This window comes from Chlamydomonas reinhardtii, chromosome 5 (genome assembly GCF_000002595.2).
Source record: "Chlamydomonas reinhardtii strain CC-503 cw92 mt+ chromosome 5, whole genome shotgun sequence".
Lineage (NCBI taxonomy): Eukaryota > Viridiplantae > Chlorophyta > Chlorophyceae > Chlamydomonadales > Chlamydomonadaceae > Chlamydomonas > Chlamydomonas reinhardtii.
The window spans coordinates 2,656,819-2,675,073 of record NC_057008.1 but is presented as its reverse complement, the minus strand read 5'-3'; the positions used below and the strand labels follow the sequence as shown (position 1 = coordinate 2,675,073).

General features: G+C 66.8%; 3 protein-coding genes across 3 annotated transcripts; 1 reads left to right on the top strand and 2 right to left on the bottom strand.

Annotated features, from left to right (window-relative positions):
* Positions 1-12: 12 nt before the first annotated feature.
* CHLRE_05g236550v5 (uncharacterized protein) lies at positions 13-3,134 on the bottom strand. The gene is made up of 2 exons (XM_043062270.1): positions 1,374-3,134; positions 13-1,050 (listed from the first exon to the last, which is right to left on the bottom strand). The coding sequence occupies exons 1-2, from the start codon at positions 3,048-3,050 to the stop codon at positions 619-621; spliced, it is 2,109 nt and encodes a 702-aa protein (XP_042924834.1). The 5' UTR covers positions 3,051-3,134; the 3' UTR covers positions 13-618.
* Positions 3,135-3,294: 160 nt separating this feature from the next.
* CHLRE_05g236525v5 (uncharacterized protein) lies at positions 3,295-5,243 on the top strand. The gene has a single exon (XM_043062269.1). It carries the CDS (start codon positions 3,420-3,422, stop codon positions 3,759-3,761), a length of 342 nt encoding a protein of 113 aa, XP_042924833.1. The 5' UTR covers positions 3,295-3,419; the 3' UTR covers positions 3,762-5,243.
* A 9-nt stretch (positions 5,244-5,252) lies between these two features.
* Positions 5,253-18,234, bottom strand: CHLRE_05g236501v5 (uncharacterized protein). Its single transcript, XM_043062268.1, has 11 exons — positions 18,192-18,234; positions 17,832-18,007; positions 17,235-17,486; positions 16,882-16,997; positions 16,534-16,687; positions 16,199-16,297; positions 15,297-15,797; positions 8,789-14,989; positions 8,315-8,542; positions 7,881-8,123; positions 5,253-7,528 (listed from the first exon to the last, which is right to left on the bottom strand). The coding sequence occupies exons 2-11, from the start codon at positions 17,922-17,924 to the stop codon at positions 6,407-6,409; spliced, it is 9,009 nt and encodes a 3,002-aa protein (XP_042924832.1). The 5' UTR covers positions 17,925-18,007; positions 18,192-18,234; the 3' UTR covers positions 5,253-6,406.
* Positions 18,235-18,255: the final 21 nt, after the last annotated feature.

Sequence of the window (18,255 nt, the reverse complement as noted above, 5' to 3'; positions counted from 1 at the left end):
TTGGAAGCGATATTGCTATCGTCGTCCATGTCCGCACCGGTAACCAACAGTAAGTAGCACGATATGCTCAATACTGCGAAACCCAAGCCAGTCGCAGTGACTTCCAGACCCAGCATTCACGGGTTAATCTAGTCCACCACGAGTCAATCTAGTCCACCACGGGTCAATCTAGTCCACCACCGGTCCAGGTGCCAACTACTGCCTCTGTCTCGCACCCCTGAAATTGAAGCAGCAGCGAAACCCGACGCGTGCAACTAGCGCCACAGCGGTGTAACGAGTCCCGTGCCAGGCAGGCCGCTCATCAGTCGCCTCCCGAACCCACACCAGTCTGGCGCCTCCCGCATCCGCCGGGTGCGGCCGAAACCAACAGAAGAATCGACACACCCGCGCTAGGGCTGCTGCCATGCGGCAAACGGCAGCGTGTCACCCGCGCCCGTCCCAGCACTTCCACACGCCAAAAAGTCAACAAACCAACCGGCCTCGTTGCATGCCATACGATACGTTAGCTCAACATGGCGTGAGCTCAATGCACTTTAAAGGGACATTCTTCACTACAGGCACCATCCTTCATTGGGCTCTCAACAGCGGCTGCCCCGGCCCCACACAATCTACCACTCCTCAACAAAGCGTGATGTATGTCGGCTTGCGCCCCGGCAGCATGCGGCCCTGCTGCGCCTGCCGCCACGCCTGCAGCCACACCCGCAGCTCCCGCGACTCACGCCCCCGGCCCCGCCGCCCCACCGCCTCTACCGCCTGCTGCCACTCGCCCTCATACCGCAGCGCCTCAGCCGCCGGGCCCTCTGCCGCCCCTCCTCCTCCGTTGCCTGCCCGCCTGCCCCTGTCCCTGCTCGGTGCCGCAGCCCGCGACGGCCCCGCCACTGCGCCATCATCATCTCCCTCCAGCAGCCACCTCAGCTCACTCAGCGGCACGGCCGGGTCCTCAAGCAGCGCGGCCAGGGCCAGGTGCGCACCGGGGCCGCGGCAGCGCAGGCGACACAGCATGCGCAGCACGGCCAGGTGCGGCGCAGCGGTCTCGTACAGGTCACAGTGCTGTGCAGGAAGGGGTGCAGGAAGGGGTGTGGGCGTGTAAGGTAGGCGAGCACCAAATCGGGGGAATGGCGTAGGGGAAGAACGTGTCACACATACACGCATTTGGGCCATTCCTCGTATGTTATTATCAGTTCCGGCACAGTCGACTGCTGTACGGTACATTTCGTCAATCCCTGGCAATGTTGGCCAGTGCCAAGCGCGACTGCGGACCCGCCAAAACCCACGACCGGGCCCATGGAACTGCCCCGCCCCGCCCCAGCCCCAGACCCAGCCCAAGCCCCAGACCCAGCCCAGCCCCAGCCACTCCCAGCCCCCGCACTCACATACACGGCATATCCCGCCTCCGCCATCGCCTGCAGTGTGGCCGCGCTGCCCGACAGCGCCGCCTGCGTCCAGGAGTTGGAGCCCGACCTCCTGTGCCCACGGCTGCCGGGCGCCACCCCCTCCATCCCCAGCTGCAGCACGCACCGCACCACCTCAGGCCGCCCGCCGCACACGCCCGTGTCCAGAGCCATGCGCGCTGCGCTCCGCCGAACGGACATCTCCACCCTTTCCCTGTCGGCGCCCGGCACCTCGGCCAGGATCATGTCGACCACCAGCGGCGCCGGCTGCTCGATCAGCCACCGGACAATGTCCACGTGGCCCCGCTCCGCCGCCGCCTTGACTAGCTGGTCATAGGCCTTAGACGTGCAGCCCTGGCGGTAGGTGCACAGCAGAAGCTGCAGGGCTGACAGATGCCCGGCCTGAGCCGCTGCTTTAAGCGGCGCGCAGGGATCATACCATTCGATTTGCCGGGTCTCGGTGGGGGCACCGAGCTCGCCGTAGAGGTGACGGAGCCCAGGCATGTCGCCGCGGGCCGCTGCGGCCGCGGCCGCGGGCCTCAAGTCCTGGGGCCGCCAGCCGCGCTGCTCCCACATCAGCCGCACGCGGCTCAGCCCGTCTGGCTTGGACATGGCGGCGACGAACACGTGGTCGAGGACGGAGGGGCTCCTCGCCAGCAGCCCAGGCCCAGCCTCGCCGCAGTGCCACTGCAGCAGCGCGTCTAGCTTGCCCAGCCAGCAGGCCGTGGGACTGCCCGCAGCTGCCGCCAGCACGCTCTCAAAATCGCTGCTGCTGACAAAGCAATGAAAGCCGTCGGGCGCCTCCTCATCGAAGGCTGGACCGAAGTCCACGGGCGCTGCCGGCTCATGTGGCGCCGCCTGCCCCTGCCCCTGCTGCCCCTGCCCCTGCAACTGCGCCCGCCGCGTTCCAAGCCAGTGGTTGTAGAGCTCCTCCAGCGCCGGTAGAGGGTAGCCCCCAGCCGCACTGACGAGCAGGCGGCCAGCGTCCAGCATGTGCTTGCGCTCGCCCGGGCAGCGCGCCAGCAGCACCCGCACCAGCCCCACATGCCCGGCGGCCGCCGCGTCATACACCGCCTCCGCCAACCAACGACAGCGCCCGCGCGCGAGCAGCCACTCGCACACGTCAGCGTTCCCGGCTTTTGCAGCGTGTCGGAGTGTGGAGCACGGTATGTACACGTGGTCCGGGTCCTGCTCCACGGGACAGCCCCTCGCGCACAGGCGCTTGCACAGCGCCAGTGCGACGCCAGGGCGCAGGCCCTCCGCCCCGGCAGCGGCCGAGACCAGCCAGGCTCCCGGGCTCAGCTGTGTCGCCTCCAGGGCCGCGTCCACTGCTTCCAGACTGCCGGTGGCAGCCGCGGCGCACACCAGCTGCCGGAGCTCACTGGCAGAGCGGTTCTGGAGCTGTTGCAGCTCGGCGGGGTGGAGCCGGCAAAGCGCATGTGCTGGCAGCGGCTCCAACGCCTTCACCAGCCGGTGCTTCGACAGGAGCTCTGCTGTGGTTTTGTCGACCAGACGTAGCGTAAGCGGTATTTCATTTTGCGGAAGGAAGCTCGCAATGCGCTCCACCAGCTCCGGGATCCACACACGCTGCCCCTTGTCTTTTTCTAGCCGTGATTTTGACCGTGTGCAGTATCTGAGGCGCTGTCGATGAGCCATCATCGGGGCTAAGAGAATCTCCAAGTTTAGAAAGACAGCTGGGTAAAAGTGGGTGCGGAGGTAGCGATTTCACCTAGAATCGATAAGCTAATACATATCCTTAATAAATATGAATTCTTGTGTCGACTCAGGGCGGGCGGCCCGGGTATGGATCGGTCACATCACCGCGCCTCTGTAATCTTCCTGCCAATAGTTCCGTGTTTTAGTGCTTCTACCTTCAACACTGTCACACTACGATCCGGCTATGCAAACCAAGAGCACTGGAGCCCAGCCAACCAACATGCCACCCTCCGGAAGAAGCCGAGAGGCTGCAGCAGCACATAATAGGGCTCTACATAACAAGCCTGGAAAGCTAGTTGAGCTGCCGGATGTATGGCACCATCCCGGACCTGGTTGCGCTTGTCCGCCGGCTCTGTCGCCGCCTGCTCGCGGAGCCGCTGGCCCCTGCGGTGCTGCTGCGCTGCTATGCCCAGCTGCTGGGAAGCCACCAACAGCGACCAACAGCTGCTGCTGTCGCGGCACTCCAAGCGATCCAAGGAGAGCGCAAAGGGGCCTGCTTACGGAGGCTGTGGATGTGGTGACGTGGCTCGTGCAGGCACTTGGAGAAGCAGAGGTAAAAGAGAATGGCGCTGCGGGCAGCTCCGCACCCGGCGGCTAGCAGATGCCACAGGGGGCCGCCGCGAGCAGTCCGGAGCAGCAGCAGCCACAACCTAACACCCCAGAGCTGGTGGGTGCCAGGTGGGGCGAATACCGCGTATGAGAAGGGCCGCTGCGCTGCCGCTGGCGGTTCTGGGCACTGGTGCCGCCGCCGGTGCACCGCCTGCCGAGCCGGAGCTATTAGCAGCACCAGCGGCACCACTGCAAGAGCAGCGGCTGGGCCTGATGCGGTCATTAATGGCAGATCAGGTCCTGCCATAGGCGGCCGGAGTGCGGGGAGCGACAGCAAGCGCTGCGTCGCGGCAATGCGCCCTGAGGGTTGTTGGTTGGCCACGCACCGGAGTGAGGCCTGGCGGGACGCGGCAGTCATACTGCGGTGGTGCTGCCTGCTGCTGACAGCGCTGCACCGCGCATAGCAACTGCAGGAAACAAGAGGGAGCAGGAGAGGCAGCATCAGGGCAGCCGTCGGCTGACCATGGGCAGGAGCAGCTACTAGCATGGCAGCGACGGTGCCGGGAGTGCGCCACGAGCGATGCATGTGCAGGCGGCGGCCATGCCAGCGGCAGCGGCAGCCTTTTTGAGCCCGAAGAAGCAGATGCCGGCGTGAGCTGGCAGTGAAAGCAACGGGCCGGAATTTAATCGGTTACAGTGGGAAGACGCGGCGCTTGAGCTCGGAGAGACTCTGGCACGGGCGGCGGCGCTTGTGCCGCTGGCGCTTGTGGAGTGGGCGGTCTGCTGCAATGACGGGGCAATTGTAGCGGTGCCGGTGCGGGCGGAGGGCGCCGAGGCAGGCGAGGCGCAGCAGGTCGCTGGCACGACCCCCAAACCCCTAAACCCTAAACGTCCCGGCACTCCAGATTCGGCATCATCAGCAGCCTGCCTGCCCAGTGTGCTGGAATAGCTGCCACTGCTTGCTGGCGCCGCAGGGGGGCGCTGTGTGGAGCGCCTGGAGCGACTCCAATGCCAACACCCGCAACCTTGGGAGAGCGGCCAGGAGCGGACTCCAATGCAGGCTTTCGGGCGGGCAGGATTGAGCATTTCCGGGGATCCATTCTCGCCCGCGTTGCGGCGTTGGGTTGCAGACCGCATGGTCCCCGAATCGAACGTCAATAGGGGGGTAATGGCTCTAGACTACAGTAAGTGTACAGAGTTTACAGGAAGTACGGAGCACACGGTTTGGGGGGGCTGGAGGCACGCAGTGTATGAAGTTTCCAAATCATCGGGGGGGGGCTGTAAATACCAGCCCAAACTAAACCAAAACCAACAAAAACGTGAGTGCAGGCAGAGGCGTTAGTTGCAAGCGATAATACTTATGGGATGTGGGGCGAGTAAAGCCACGTCCGGCCTTGGTCCGTGATGTGCAGATGTGAGGAGCTAGATAGATTGATTCTGTTGTAGTGCTGGCCTTGCCAACGCCGCACCTGACAGGGCTGGGGGAATGCCAAAAGCTAGGCATTTGTGGGCCCTGCTGGATGCTGTGGGTGAGAACACGGTTAAGGTCACCTCCCTGGTAGCGGTGCTTTGTAAGGTCCCTCAGAATCTCAGATCTCTTTTTCTGTGCGTGATCATGCATTACAAAACCTTGCAACTTTGCAACACCCATTCAGCAATTTCTTGAACATACAACCTTCGCGGTCTAGGCTCTGGCTCTGTAGCAAAGCGAACATGTGGCATGTGCGAACCAACCCATTGCAGCTATAAAGTGCATGTATGATAAGTTTGGTGCGTGCGCGAACCTACACATGTACGGAATGTGCATACGGTACCGTAGGGGCACTCCTTGAACTCTGATGACATCGCATGACTCACGCACGCAGGGGTTCACAGGAACCCCTGCACGCACAAGATATACAGAGGGGAGCCACCCACCGGTACTATACGGACTCCGGTACTTACGCGCGCCATACGGAACGACACTGAAGACTGCATCGCCGTCGAATGTCTCTGACAGCAGTACGTGTATGCACCAGTGCACAAGTTATGCGCGCTATGTGCCATCATGCTGGCTGCTGCATCGAATGGATGCAACGCATTGTCGTATAATTGCACGCGTCTTCACCACAGACCTTGCGACCGTTGTATGTATGCGCTCAGGTCTGACTATGTACGGTATGCGACAAGCCAACGGGCCCATACATGCCCCTTGTGACAATCCTCCAGAAGCGAAATAAAACTGATTCCCTGGTAGTTGAAAATAAAGAAATCAGCAGCAGGGCCAAACCCATGCAACATGCTCAACATGTACTCTTACCGCGCAAGTGGTAGTGTACCTTGCACCCCTGCAGCACCCAGGCTTGCACCCCTGCAGCACAAGATATTCTCACAGACAAGATATGTGGTTTCCCCTCGCATGGGAAACGTGGGCTGCGCCCAGGCCACGTCTCTAGTCTGAGGCCGCAAGCGTGCACCTCCCTCCCGGACATAGCCGGGGTCGGTTCATACCGGCACGGCCCGCCATGCGTCTAGCCACGTCCCCCTGCCAAGCAATCAGCCAAACAGCAGGAAATTCCCTAGCCACAACACTCCTCACTGCTACGGCCTACCACATACTGTGCTGTGCTATGCTCGCCAGCAGAGACCGCTAACCAGACACGCGCGCCAGCGCAGCTTCTCGGGCGGCGCCGCGCTGTCCTCCTCCACGTGGCTTACAGACAACAATCCTTCCCCACGTCCCGTCCAATGCCGCTGCCCCTCACGTCAAATCACCACATACCGCCACCCATGCCCGCCACCCAGCCTGCCAGGCCCGCTCCGCCAAAGGCGCCGAACCCACCGAAGGCGGTGCCACCACCGGCACCACCACCGGCACCACCGGCACCACCGACGCCTCCGACGCCAGCACCGAACGCCCCGCCGAACGGGTGCTCATACTGCATTTGCCAACCCATCTCACCTCCCATGCAGCCGCGCAGCTGGGCCCCCATGTGACCTCCCATCTGCGGGCCCATCCTCATCATGGCCGCCGCATACGCATACTGCTGACCCTGCTGCATCATCACGGCCTGATGCTGCTGCATTACGAAGGCCTGTTGTTGCTGCACGTGGAACATGGCAGCCTGCTGCTGCTGCTGCTGCTGCTGCTGCTGCTGCTGCTGCTGCTGCTGCTGCTGCTGCTGCTGCTGCTGCTGCTGTTGCTGCTGCTGCTGCTGCGCGTCCAGCATGATGGGCTGCATGTAGGCGGGCGGCACTGGAGGCGGCGGCACCAGGGCCGCCGCCGCCGCCGCAGCAGCGGAGTCCATGTCGACAGCGGCCCAACCGCCGGGTGCGCCGCCATTATCTTCCTCGCCGCCTACGCATAGCGGCTCACTGGCGCAGGCCGGCTGTTGCCACTGCTGTGGCGGCGGCGGCGGCTGCTTCCGTGGTGGCGGTGGTGGTGGCGGCGGCTGCTGCTGTTTCCGTGCTGGCGGTGGCGGCGGCTGCGACATCCGCTGCTTCCGTGGCGGCGGTGGTGGCGGCGGCGGCAGCGGCGGCCCGTCGTGCCATACGCCCACATAGCCCTGGCCTGCCATCGCACCTCCACCTCCACCACCGCCTACGCCCCCGCCACAGCCGGCGGGACCACTTGGCGAGGCTGCAGCGGTGTGGACTGCAGCAGTGGCGGTGGTGCTGTCGGCTGGGTGCCAGAGACCGCCAGGAGCCCGCCTCCATGCTGGCTTTGCAGCCGCCACCGCCGCCCCGGCAACCGGTGCCGCGGACGATGGCGGCTGCGGCGGTGTCGTCCTGGGCCGCGGCCACAGCACGCTCTGCTCAACGCCGCTTAGCAGCAGCAGCTGCAGGCACGCCGCCGCTGCCAGCTGCCTTGCCATCTCCTTGCACGGCGACTCCTGTGGTCATGTGCGTGTTCGTGTGCGCGGATGCATAGGGGAGCGCGTGTGATGAGGAGACCGGCAACACGTGCAACACCCACCGCGTGTGTATGCGCAAGCGTGTAATTACTTATAAGCGGCTGTCGCGGTCCCACGAGCACACATTGAAGCGCTCGCATATGCGCACTGTATGGTAAGCGCATTGCTGTGCATGATTGAAAAAACCCGTCATCAAGCGTACGTGCGCTCCAACCGACCCCTGGCGCAGGAACGCGGCGTCCCCACCTTGGGCCCAAAATCACAAGAACACACGCGCGGTCTACCTCACGCGACAGCAGGCTCATACCCACGCTCTCTCATGTGCCCGCACCTGCCCAGTGGCCGTGGTGGTGGCTTGGCCCGGCATGCTCCTTGGGGTGAGCCGCAGTGTGGCCGTGTAGACCTCGACCTCGTCCTGACTGCCGCCGCCGCCGCCGCCGCCTTCACCGTCACCGCCACCGTCGGCATTGCCGCCAGCCGAGCCGCCGGCAGCGGCAGCCGCCGCCGCCAGGGTCGCGGCCGCGGCCGCAGCTGCAGGGCGAGGGCGCTGTTGGCGCCGCCGCTCGAACTCCGTCTGTGTGTGGAGGCATCAGCAGGCTCACAGCCAGATAGCTAGGGTTTGCTAGGGCATGTGTGGACACGCGACACGCCAACCCGACCAGCGAACCAAGCCTAAGCCCAGGTCACCTGCTGAGCACTGCGGGCACATACGCCGTCCGTTCCCATGATCCGTCTAAGAGGCAGGTTCCAACTGCATGCACCCACCTCCAACTGCAAGCCGGTGCTGTCCGCGTAGCGCTGCACCACCTGCAGCGGCTGAGCCTGCACCGCCGCGCCGCCGCCGCTGCCGCCACCGCCGCCGCTGCCAGCACCTCCTCCGCCTCCTCCACCTGCCCCACCACCGCTGCCAGCAGTGGCCGTGAACGGGCTGCTTCGGCGGGGTTCTCCCTCGCGCCGCCGCTGCTGGTGCTGATGCTCCTGCTTCCACACAGCCTGCAGGGAAATTTCCAAGGGACACGCAAGCACTGTTTGTGCACGTGCCAGGGGTTCGTCTGGTTTGCACAGCTCGTCAACAGGCGAGGCGAACGGTGGGGTCTTGTGGCCGCGCCCTTCATCCAACACAATTCCGTTTGCGGCTCCCCAGGACTTTGGTTGACATGGCTCGAAATGCACATTTATCATATGCGTATTATTTTTGCTTGTTGTAAACGTTGTGCGTAGACAGTCCCAGGGCCCCACCATCATCAATTTGAAGACCTTGGGGTAGTGCTCAGCCAGCGCCTCCGGCAGCAGCTGTAGCGGTGTGGGCTCAGCAAGCGCCGGCGCAGCGGCTGCAGACAGCGCCTGCCGGCCGCCCGCCGCCACCGCCTCCCCTGTAGCTGCAAATCTGTCGCCGTCGCTGCCACCGCCACCGCCCAGCTGCTGCTGCTGCTGCCGCTGGTTCGGACCGCTGGCTGCTACAACGACGGGTTCCTGCCCGCCGCCGACAGGAGGCGGCGGCGGTGGCCGCATGACACGCAGCTGCGGCTGCATCTGCGATCCCTGCGGCTGCAGCGATGGCGGCGGCGAAGGTGAGAGACGCTGCGCCGATATGCGCGGCGTCGTGGGCTGCAGCTTGGGGCGCTTCGGCTGTGGCGGCAGCGACTGCCGCAGGCGCTGCTGCCGGCTTGCGAGCGGCACATCATCCGCCGCGGCGGTAGTGTCTGGCTGTATGTCATCCGAGAAGTCAGAGGCAGAGCGCTTGATGCCGCCTGTAGTGTTGCGGTTGCTGCCACTGAAACCACCAACACCAGCGGCGGCGGCAGCAGGGGCACGGGAAGTGGCTGCTGGCAAAGGTGGACGTGTGGCAAGGCCCCTTGCAGCAGCTGCTGCTGAGTGCTTGATGGCAGGTGCAGCAGTCGACGGTGCGGTCCTACCGGTGCCAGCAGTGCCCTTGCTACTGCGTGCTGGACCCATGCCCTTGCAAGCAGCAGCAGCAGCAGTAGTAGCGGAAGCAGTAGCGGCAGCAGTAGCTGGCGAGGTGGTCAGGGCTGTGTCCAGATCAGTATTTACGACCGTGCCCATCGCCTTGCGCTGATGCACCACCACCTCCACGGCCGCCGCCGTCGCCGCCACCTCCGCCGCAGCCATCGCAGCCGGCGAAACGGGCTCCCAACCAGCTCCAACACCTCTGAGGCCAACACGGCAGACGGGGCGGCGCCTGGCGGCGGCGCCTGCTGATGTCGTGGTCAACAGCGGCTTTGCCGGCGGCTGCACAGCCGTAGGCATCTCCTTCGCGCCAAGCCCGCTGGTGCCGTGGCTTTCGCTGCTGCTACTGGTGGCGGGGCTAGCTCCCGCGCAGGAGGAGGCGGTCCGCACGCCCTCTCGCTTGACCAGCCTGGCGCCGCCTGCGGCTTTGGCGCCAGCAGGCGGCGCAGTAGCCGCGGCCGCCGCTGCTGTCGCCCCGTCGAGTGGTGCAGCAGCCTCATGCAGGTGCGCCGCCACCCGCTGCGGCGAGCGGCGAGCTGCTACAGCCGTAGCCGGCTCAGGTGTCTGGCGCGGCACCACTTGCTGCGGCTGTGCTACTGCCACGACCTGATGCTGTAGCGGCGCCTGACTGGCTGGCGCCGCTGCCGATTCAGGTGCGGGCTCGCTGCCGCCGCCGGCTGTAGCTGCTACAGCCCCAGCCGCAGGTCCCACAGCAGGCGGCTGCGTCTGGGCTGCTTGCGTGAAACCCGAGTACGGCAGCGGCGGGCTGGGGCCGGTCACGGGGACGGCGCACGGCTGATGCTCCAGCAGCTGAGACGACACGTGCGTCTGGCCTGTGACCTCAGTGGTGACTTGACCGAAGCTGCCGAAAGGCCGCGCCGTGCCGCCGCCGCGGCCCCTAGCCATCGCGGCCCTTGGAATGCCACAGCTGCCGCCGAGCCCGAGGGTGAGTACGGCTGCCGACGGCTGCAGCAGTGCTGGGGCCTGGGTCGGCGGGGGAGGGGCCGCCGGCTGTTGGGAGGGGCTGCGTGCGGCACCCATGCCGTCGTACGGCATCACTGCTGGCGACTCCTGCCGTCGCAATGCCTGCGTCGGCTGCGGCGTCTGCGGCGGTGACGAGGAGCTTTGATGCTGCCGCTGCTGCTGCTGTTGCTGCGGCCTTGCGGCGGGCTGTACCGGCAGCGGTTCCGTGTGCAGCCTATCATCCAGCTCCAGCGACACCGTCGGCACAATTGAGCTACGCGCCGGCAGTAGCCTGGGCCGCTTTGGCGACGACGGCAGTAGCATCATCACCGGGTCATCGCCGTCCGCGTCCGCGTCCTGCTGGTGCGGCGGCGGCGGCGGCGGCGGCGCTTGCAGTGGCTGGGGCGGCTGCGGCTGCTCGTGAGCCCTCTTGGTCGCGCCCGTCGCCCGCGCACCCGCTGGCACCTGCCGCAAGCGCGCCTCTGAACCGCCGCTGTGCCGCTGTGCTGCCGCCGCCGCCGCCACTGCCGGCCTCGCTACCGCCGCCGCCGCCGCACGAGCAGGCACGGCACCAAGTCGGCGTGGCGGCACACAAGGCGTGGCGGTGGTGATGGGTGCACGGTCGCGGTCAGCAATAGCAGGTGCAGCAGCCGCAGGTGCAGCAGCCGCAGGTGCAGTAGCCGCAGGTGCAGCAGCCGCAGGTGCAGCAGCCGCGGCGGCCCCAGTGCTGCCGCCGGCAGTCGTGGAAGCGGCCGCGGCAGCGCTGGCCGTAAAAGCCGCGCCAGCGCTAGACACAGTAGCGTGGGCAGCAGAAATAGCGTTGGCCGTAGCAGTGGCAGTAGCAGTAGCACTGGCAGTAGCCGCAGCTCTCGCCCGCACTGCGGCGACGGCAGCTGCGCGCGCCACCGCCGCCGCGGTCGCGGCTGTGGCTTCCAACTGCCTTGCCACCGCCAGTTGGGCCGCCGCCACCACCAGGCGGTTGCTGGCACTGACCGCCGCCGCTCCATCAGGAGCAGCGGCAGTAGCAGCAGCAGCATTAGGAGCAGCAGTAGCTGCAGCCGGCGGTGATGGCAGCGGCCTGACATTTAGAGCTGCAGCTGCACCGGCGGCTGCGGCACACGCCGCAGCTGCCTCGGTGCGGGCCCCTTCAAAGACGCCACCTGGCGCCGGAACGCCGCCGCCACGTCCTCCCGTGCATCCAAAACCCGCTCCGGAAACGGCAGATGCCACACCAGTACCACCAGCACCAGCACCAGCACCCAAACCAGCTGTGGGCTCACCAGCCGAAGTCGGGTTGCCCGCGTCCGCGGTGCCCACAGCCGCCGCCGCCGCCGCCGCCGCAGGCCCAGCTGCTACCGAGCGCAGCCCTTGCGGCGGCGGCGGCGGCGGCGCCCGCACCAGCTGCAGATAGACGCGCGGCAGCCGCGGCGCACGTCCCGTTCCGCCACACGTCAAGCAGCTGGGGCACGGCTGCTGCTGCTGCTGCTGCTGCTGCTGATGGCGATCAGCGCAGCAGCCGGCGGCAGAAGCGATGGCGCCGGGCGGCTCAGCAGCTGTGAAGACGAGGCGGTCGCCCTCAGCCGCGCGGTGCGCCTTGAGCCACGGGCGCAGCCCCGCCACCTCCCAGCACTGCGGCAGCCGTTTGGAGCTGGGGCTCCGCTTCCGCGGCCCGGCCCCCGCCGCCGCCGCAGCCGCCGCCGCCGCCGCAGCCGCCGCCGCCGCAGTAGCACCAGTCCCGTCCGCTGCTACAGCCTCGGCGCTGCTGCTGTTGGCCCTGCTGAGGCCGCTACTACTGCCGCTGCTGCTGCTGGATGCGGCTCGGATCTGTAGGCGGGCGCCGGTTGAGATGGGCGCGCGTGTGGCTGCGTCGTACAGGATCACAGGCGGCGTGGCGGGGTCACGTGCGGCAGCGGGGCCCAGCAGTGCCTGCACCAGAGAGAAGCGCACGCCACAGTGACCGAAGTTGAAGGCCGCAAAGGCCCTTGTGAGCACCTGCACGTTGGGCGCCGACACGGCCGCAGCTGCTGCTGCTGCCGCTCTGGCTGGCGACAAGGCGGCTGTTGCTGCTGTTGTTGTTACTGGTGGTGATGGTGCAGCGGGCCCGTGGCGGCGACCGGCGCTGCAGCCGGGCTCAGCGGCATGCCGCAGCGGCCCGGCCACTGGAGCCACCGCACTGCGCGCTGCCGCCGCCGCCTGCTCAGGGACCCGCTCCCCATCCTCCTCTGACACCTCGCGCTCCCCCTCTGACTCCTTGTCTGACTCCACCTGCTCCTCCTCGACCGCTTCCTCCTGCGCCTCCTCCGCCTCCGCCTCCGCCTCCTCTTCCTCCTCCTCTCCCGTCCCCGCCTGCTTCTGCTTCTCCTCCTGCTCCCCGTCCTCCTCTGACGCCTGCTGCTCCTCCTCTGACGCCTCCTGCTCCTCCTCTGACGCCTTCTGCTCCTCCCCTTCAGCGGCCTCCGCATGCCGCCCGCCTGCAGCCTCCGCTGCGGCTGCAGCATTCGGCCACTCCGGCGACTGCGCCTCCCCGTCCTCCGACCGGCCCGCCGCACCCGCCGCCGCATCCGCCGCCGCCGCCGCCGCCGCCAACTGCGGCGGCCTCGCCTGCCCCACCTCATCCGCATCTCCAGAGACGCTAACAGACACGGCGACCGAGACCGCGGCGGCATTGACGGCGGCGGCAGTGGTGGCATACGACACGGCAACCGAGACAGAGCTGGGCGCTGGGGAAGCCGCCGCCGGGGAAATCGCCGAGGAAGCAGCCGCCGCCGCCGCCGCCGCCGCCGCTGCCGCCGCCCCCGTCGCCTCCGCCTCCGTAGCCGCCGCCCCTGATGACCAGGTGGTCGCAACAGGCGTAAACGTGACGTGCGGATGCGGCTCCGCTGCTGCTGCGGCTGCTGTGACTGTAGCTGGATGGTTGGGTTGCCGGGCGCCCGACGTGTCGACCGCGCTCACCTCCACAGCCACCACCACGCGGCCCAGGGCGCAGCGGCAGCTGCCGCCATCAGCCGTGCTGCCGCCGCCAGCAGTGCCGCCGCCAGTAGTGCCGCCGCCAGCAGTGCAGCCGCCGCAGGCAGTGTCACCAGCAGCAGTGCCGCCGCCAGCGGCAGTGTCCCCTGCCTCCACGCCGCACACACACGCCTGCAACTCCTGCTGCCGCCATACGGGCGTGAACTTCAGCTTCCAGCCGGGGCCCGTAACCACCCGCCGCCTCCACTCACCCAGCCCTTCCACTCGCCACAGCGGCCCCTTCTCCTGCTGCTGCTGCTGTTGCTGCTCTCCTGCGGCTGCCCTGCTGACGTTAACCTCACACGTCAGCGTCGCCGCCGGGGCCCAGTGCCGCTGGTTCGGCGGCACCAGCAGCGGCAGCCTCAGCGGGCCACCGCCGCCGCCACTGCCGCCGCCACTGCTGCTGCTGCTGCTCCACCCTGGCAGCACGCCGCTGACTGCGACCTCGCGCCCAAACAGGGCTTCCACGGCGCGTGTGGGTATGCGGTAGCTGTCGGCGGAGTGCGGGGCAGCGTGCGGCGATGGCGGCTGCGATGGCGCATTTGGCGGCGGCGGCAGCAGCGGTGGCGCAGCCGGTGGCGGCGGCGGTGGCAGTGGCGATGGCGCAGCCGGTGGCGGCGGCAGTGGCAGCGGAGGATCCCCACACCGCGCTGGGTCGTCACCACAGGCAGGAACGGACGCCGCCGCTGGTGCGTCTTGCCACCCGTGCTGCTGCAGCGCCGCCGCCGCCTCCGTCACTTCCACCTCCTGACCCAGGTTGCCGCCGCCCTCCTCCTCCAAGTTGCCGCCGCCCGCTCCGGCATTCTCACCCTCCATGTCCTCCTGCTCGCTCTGGTCCTGCTGCTGCTGCTGCTGCTGCGCCGCCGCCGCCGCCGCCGCCTCCGTCACTTCCACCTCCTCCCCCAGGTTGCCGCCGCCGCCGCCATGTGCATCCATGTGCTCCTGCTCGCTGTGGTCCTGCTGCCGCTTGCGCACAACCACAGAAGCTGTAGACGTGGGTGCAACAAGCCCAACCGCCTCATGATCGCCTTGCTCCTGCTGTTGCTGCTGCTCCACAAGCACTGCAACTGGAGGTGGCGAAGGCGCGGGTGCAGGGGAGGGCACGGGTACAGAGGAGGGCGCGGGTGCGACCGCCGCGGCCGCCGTAGCCGCCACTCTCCCACGCGCGAGCGGCGGCACGGTGACTGGCGTCGGGGGCGGTGCCACATGCGGCTGCTGCTGCTGCTGCTGCTGCTGCTGCTGCTGCAACTGCAAGTGAGGTTGCAGCAGCGGCGGCTGCCGCGGCTGGTGCTGCTCCTGCCGCATCGGCTGCGGCGGCAGTCGTGCTTGTGCCTCCATCAGGCCCACACACGGCAGCGGCAGGTTGTCCGCCTGCGCCGCCACCACCGCGCCCTGCAGCCGCGGCGGTGCGACGTCCGGCGCCGCAGCTGCGGCCGAGGTTGCGGCAACAGAGAGTGCAGCGCCCCGGAACGCGGCCGCGACGCGAGCTGCCGCCTCATTCACCTGGAGGCCATGAGGCGATGAGGTAGGAGGTGATGGGGTATGAGGTATGAGATGTGAGGTGTGAGGTGCAGCAGCATTGGCGCACTACATGCGGCGTCCCGGTCGAAAATAGATAGAGGTAGCCCGGCCGCGGGCGCCAGTCCGTCATGCTACGCAGGAAGCAGAAACACATCTCCTGCCTCTGCGCGCCCAGCTCCGCACGCCCTGTCTCAAACCCGCAAACCCCGCCCTCGCCAGCAGACCACCTGCGCCTCTTGCTGCGCCCTACCAGCCCCACCCTACCCCACCCCACCCACACGCCACGCACCAGCATGTCGACGGCCCTGCCGCGGCCCGCCGCCCCTCCCGCCGCAGCCGCCCCTCCCGCTCCTTCCGCGGCGCCTGCAGTGTCGCCAGTCAGACATGCCGTCTGCAGCACGGGTTCGTGCGGCAGCTCTGCATACCACACGCCCGCCGCTTCCCCCGCCTCCGCAGCACCCCCCGCACCGCCTGCGCCCCCTGCACCCCTTCCTGCTCCTGTTGCCCCCTGCTGCTGTGTGTCGAAGGGCGGGTGTGTGCGGCTGCTGGCCTCTAGCACCAGGTGCAGTCCCAGCGGCAGCAGCGCCAGTGGCAGACCCGAGTAGCGCGCGGCGGGGGCGGGCTGGAACCCCAGGCTGCGCAGGAAGCAGGCGGCGGCGGCGGCGGTTGAGGCGGTGGTTGAAATGGTGGTTGAGATGGTGGTTGAGGTGGTGGTTGAGGCGGCTGAGGGGGCGGTGGCGGCACTCGTGCTGCTGGGCGGCGGCGGAGGCGGCGCCAATGCCGTGATGTACTGCAAGGGCAAGGGCGCGGGGACGGCGGATGGGGTGTGAGGCAAGACGCCGGTGGCAATGGCGTGGGAGTCAAAGCATGGCATGCCGTCTGTCTGCACCCCACACATGTGCCGACCTAGCGCTTGGAACCCAGACGTACACGGTCAATTTAATACATGCGGTGCAAGCATGTAACCCATCCACTGCTCGCCCTTATCCCTGATGGGACGTTCTCAATAGGTTCGGGCACAAGAACGCCCCCCACCACCACAACCACGATCGCTTCATTCCCACCTGTCTCCACCGCTCCCCACCACCACTCCCCACCGCCACTCCCAGCCCCACCCACTCCCGGCCCCACCCACCCACCCACCCACCCATCCACCCACCCACCCACCCACCCACCCGCCCGCCCGCTCACCTGGTGCCCTTCCTGAACAGCAGCTCTCATCACACACCGCGTCAGCAGCCGCCCCAGCCCGCGCCGCTGCAGCCGCGGCGTCGTGGCCTGGAGCACAATCTGCCGTACATACACACCATATACCGTACACACACAGATGCACGTTTTGTAACAGGTAGGCGCACACGCGAGGGCCGGAAGGCTGCAGCTACGTTGCCGAAAAACGGGCCGCACGCAGGCTGGGAGAGTCTGCTCGATCGTTTCTATGTGCAAGCTTGACCCGGCAAGAACATCAAGTAGACCAACGGAAGGCAGTGGTGATGCATGTAGCACAGCCCGCCGACAACAATTCGCACCTGGACGTGAGAAATGCCGGCGCCAGTAGTACTGGTGGATGCGGCCGCCGATGAGGACGCGGACAAGGGCGGCGGCGGCAGGTTGAGGCGCAGCGCCGCCGCCGCCACCACCTCCCCGCCCAGCCACAGGCAGGTGGTCAGGTAGGGCTCGAAGCTGCGCACGCACACGGCATCGGTGTATTTTAGGCAACCCGACGAACGGTGGCTGGGCTTGCTCACCCCATCCATCCAACAAAAGGCTCCCACGCACGAGGCCTCGCACGCCTAGCCAGCGGCCACCGTTTTGCTGATCCGCGGGATCGCATATTAGTAAATGTTGCACACGCCGTGTCCATTGCCCCATCGCACCTGGCTGTGTTGCCGCCGGCGTCGCCGTCGCCGCCGCCGTCGCCGTCGCCGCCGGCAGAGTGGCGCAGCTGCTCGGCCGTGAGGGGGCACCGACCCCGGTACACGAAGCGCCACACCTGAGGGCGGAGTGAAGGCAGATGTGCGTGTGTAAGTGTATTCATGTCATGAGGTAAGTGGGATGCTGTCCACTTCAATGACATCCATCGGGCGCGACTGTGTGCGTCAGATACCACTCGCCGCGTTCCTTCCTTCCTTCCTTCCTTCCTTCCAGCTTCAGTCGCTTGTTTCTGTCGTTGGCTTTCAATACCACAACCAAACGAGCTTATTTATTACCAGTCAGATACGATACTCACATCGCTCGCCCGTTGCGGATAGGCCTCAAGCAGCAGCCTGTGTACGTCGTGATAGCACTGATGCAGGCAGCAGGGCGGCAGCCCGGCGCTACTGCTACTGCCGTCGCCATCTCTACCTCTGCTACTGCCGTCACCATCGCAGCTGCTGCCGCAACCCCCCGTCTGCTGCTGCTGCTGCTGTTGCTGCTGCTGCTGCTGGTGCAGCAGGGCGCCCGGGCCGAAGGGCGGTAGCAGCTCAAACAGCACCAGGTCCTGCAGGGAGCGAGCGAGGGAGGTCACAGGTAGGCAGCGGGGCACAGCAGGCACAGCCGCACAGGCAGCGGCGGCACGGCACGTGCGGCACGCAAGGCGGGGGGAATTGTAATTACTAGCCCAAACAAAACCAAACCCCCTAAAACGAGCTAAGCGCAGGCAGAGGCGTTAGGTGGGGGAGTGCCCATGGCCGTTGCACATGAGGAGCCGGCCTGGCCCTGTGGACACGGGAGCTGGGTGGGGAGGGCAGGCAGGCATGCTGCCAAATCCGGCCGAGCTCCGACGTGACCGCCACGCAGCGAGCAGACGCCCGGCCCCGGCCCCTTGGTCGCACCTCGCGCGCACCTGAGCACCGGCCTGCGCGACCTTGTACTGGCTAGGCCGCAAGCAGCCGCTAGACTTGTTATTTTGGCAAAACGCGCATTCAGGCAAAGCCATGTGCGTCACGGACGACGGGAAAGCGCCATGTGTCGTGTGCGCCAGAAACAGCAGTCCGCGGCGGCGAAACCCGCCCGCCGCGCCTGTGGAGGATACAAAATGGTTTATATGTCAATCAGAGCGTTCAGCAGCAGGAGAGGGAAGGTTGTGGAACCGCGCGTTTGGGCACGTTGAGGTCTGCCATCTGCGTGCGTCACAGACTCAAAGTCTTCGGGCCCGCCCGCTCCTCCCCTGGTATCGCGCATGCAGCGCCATAAGCGAAATCACCTTTCCTTTACTTTGACGGACGAGGCGACCCGCTTTGCGGATCTTCTTCGCCACTGAAGAGGGC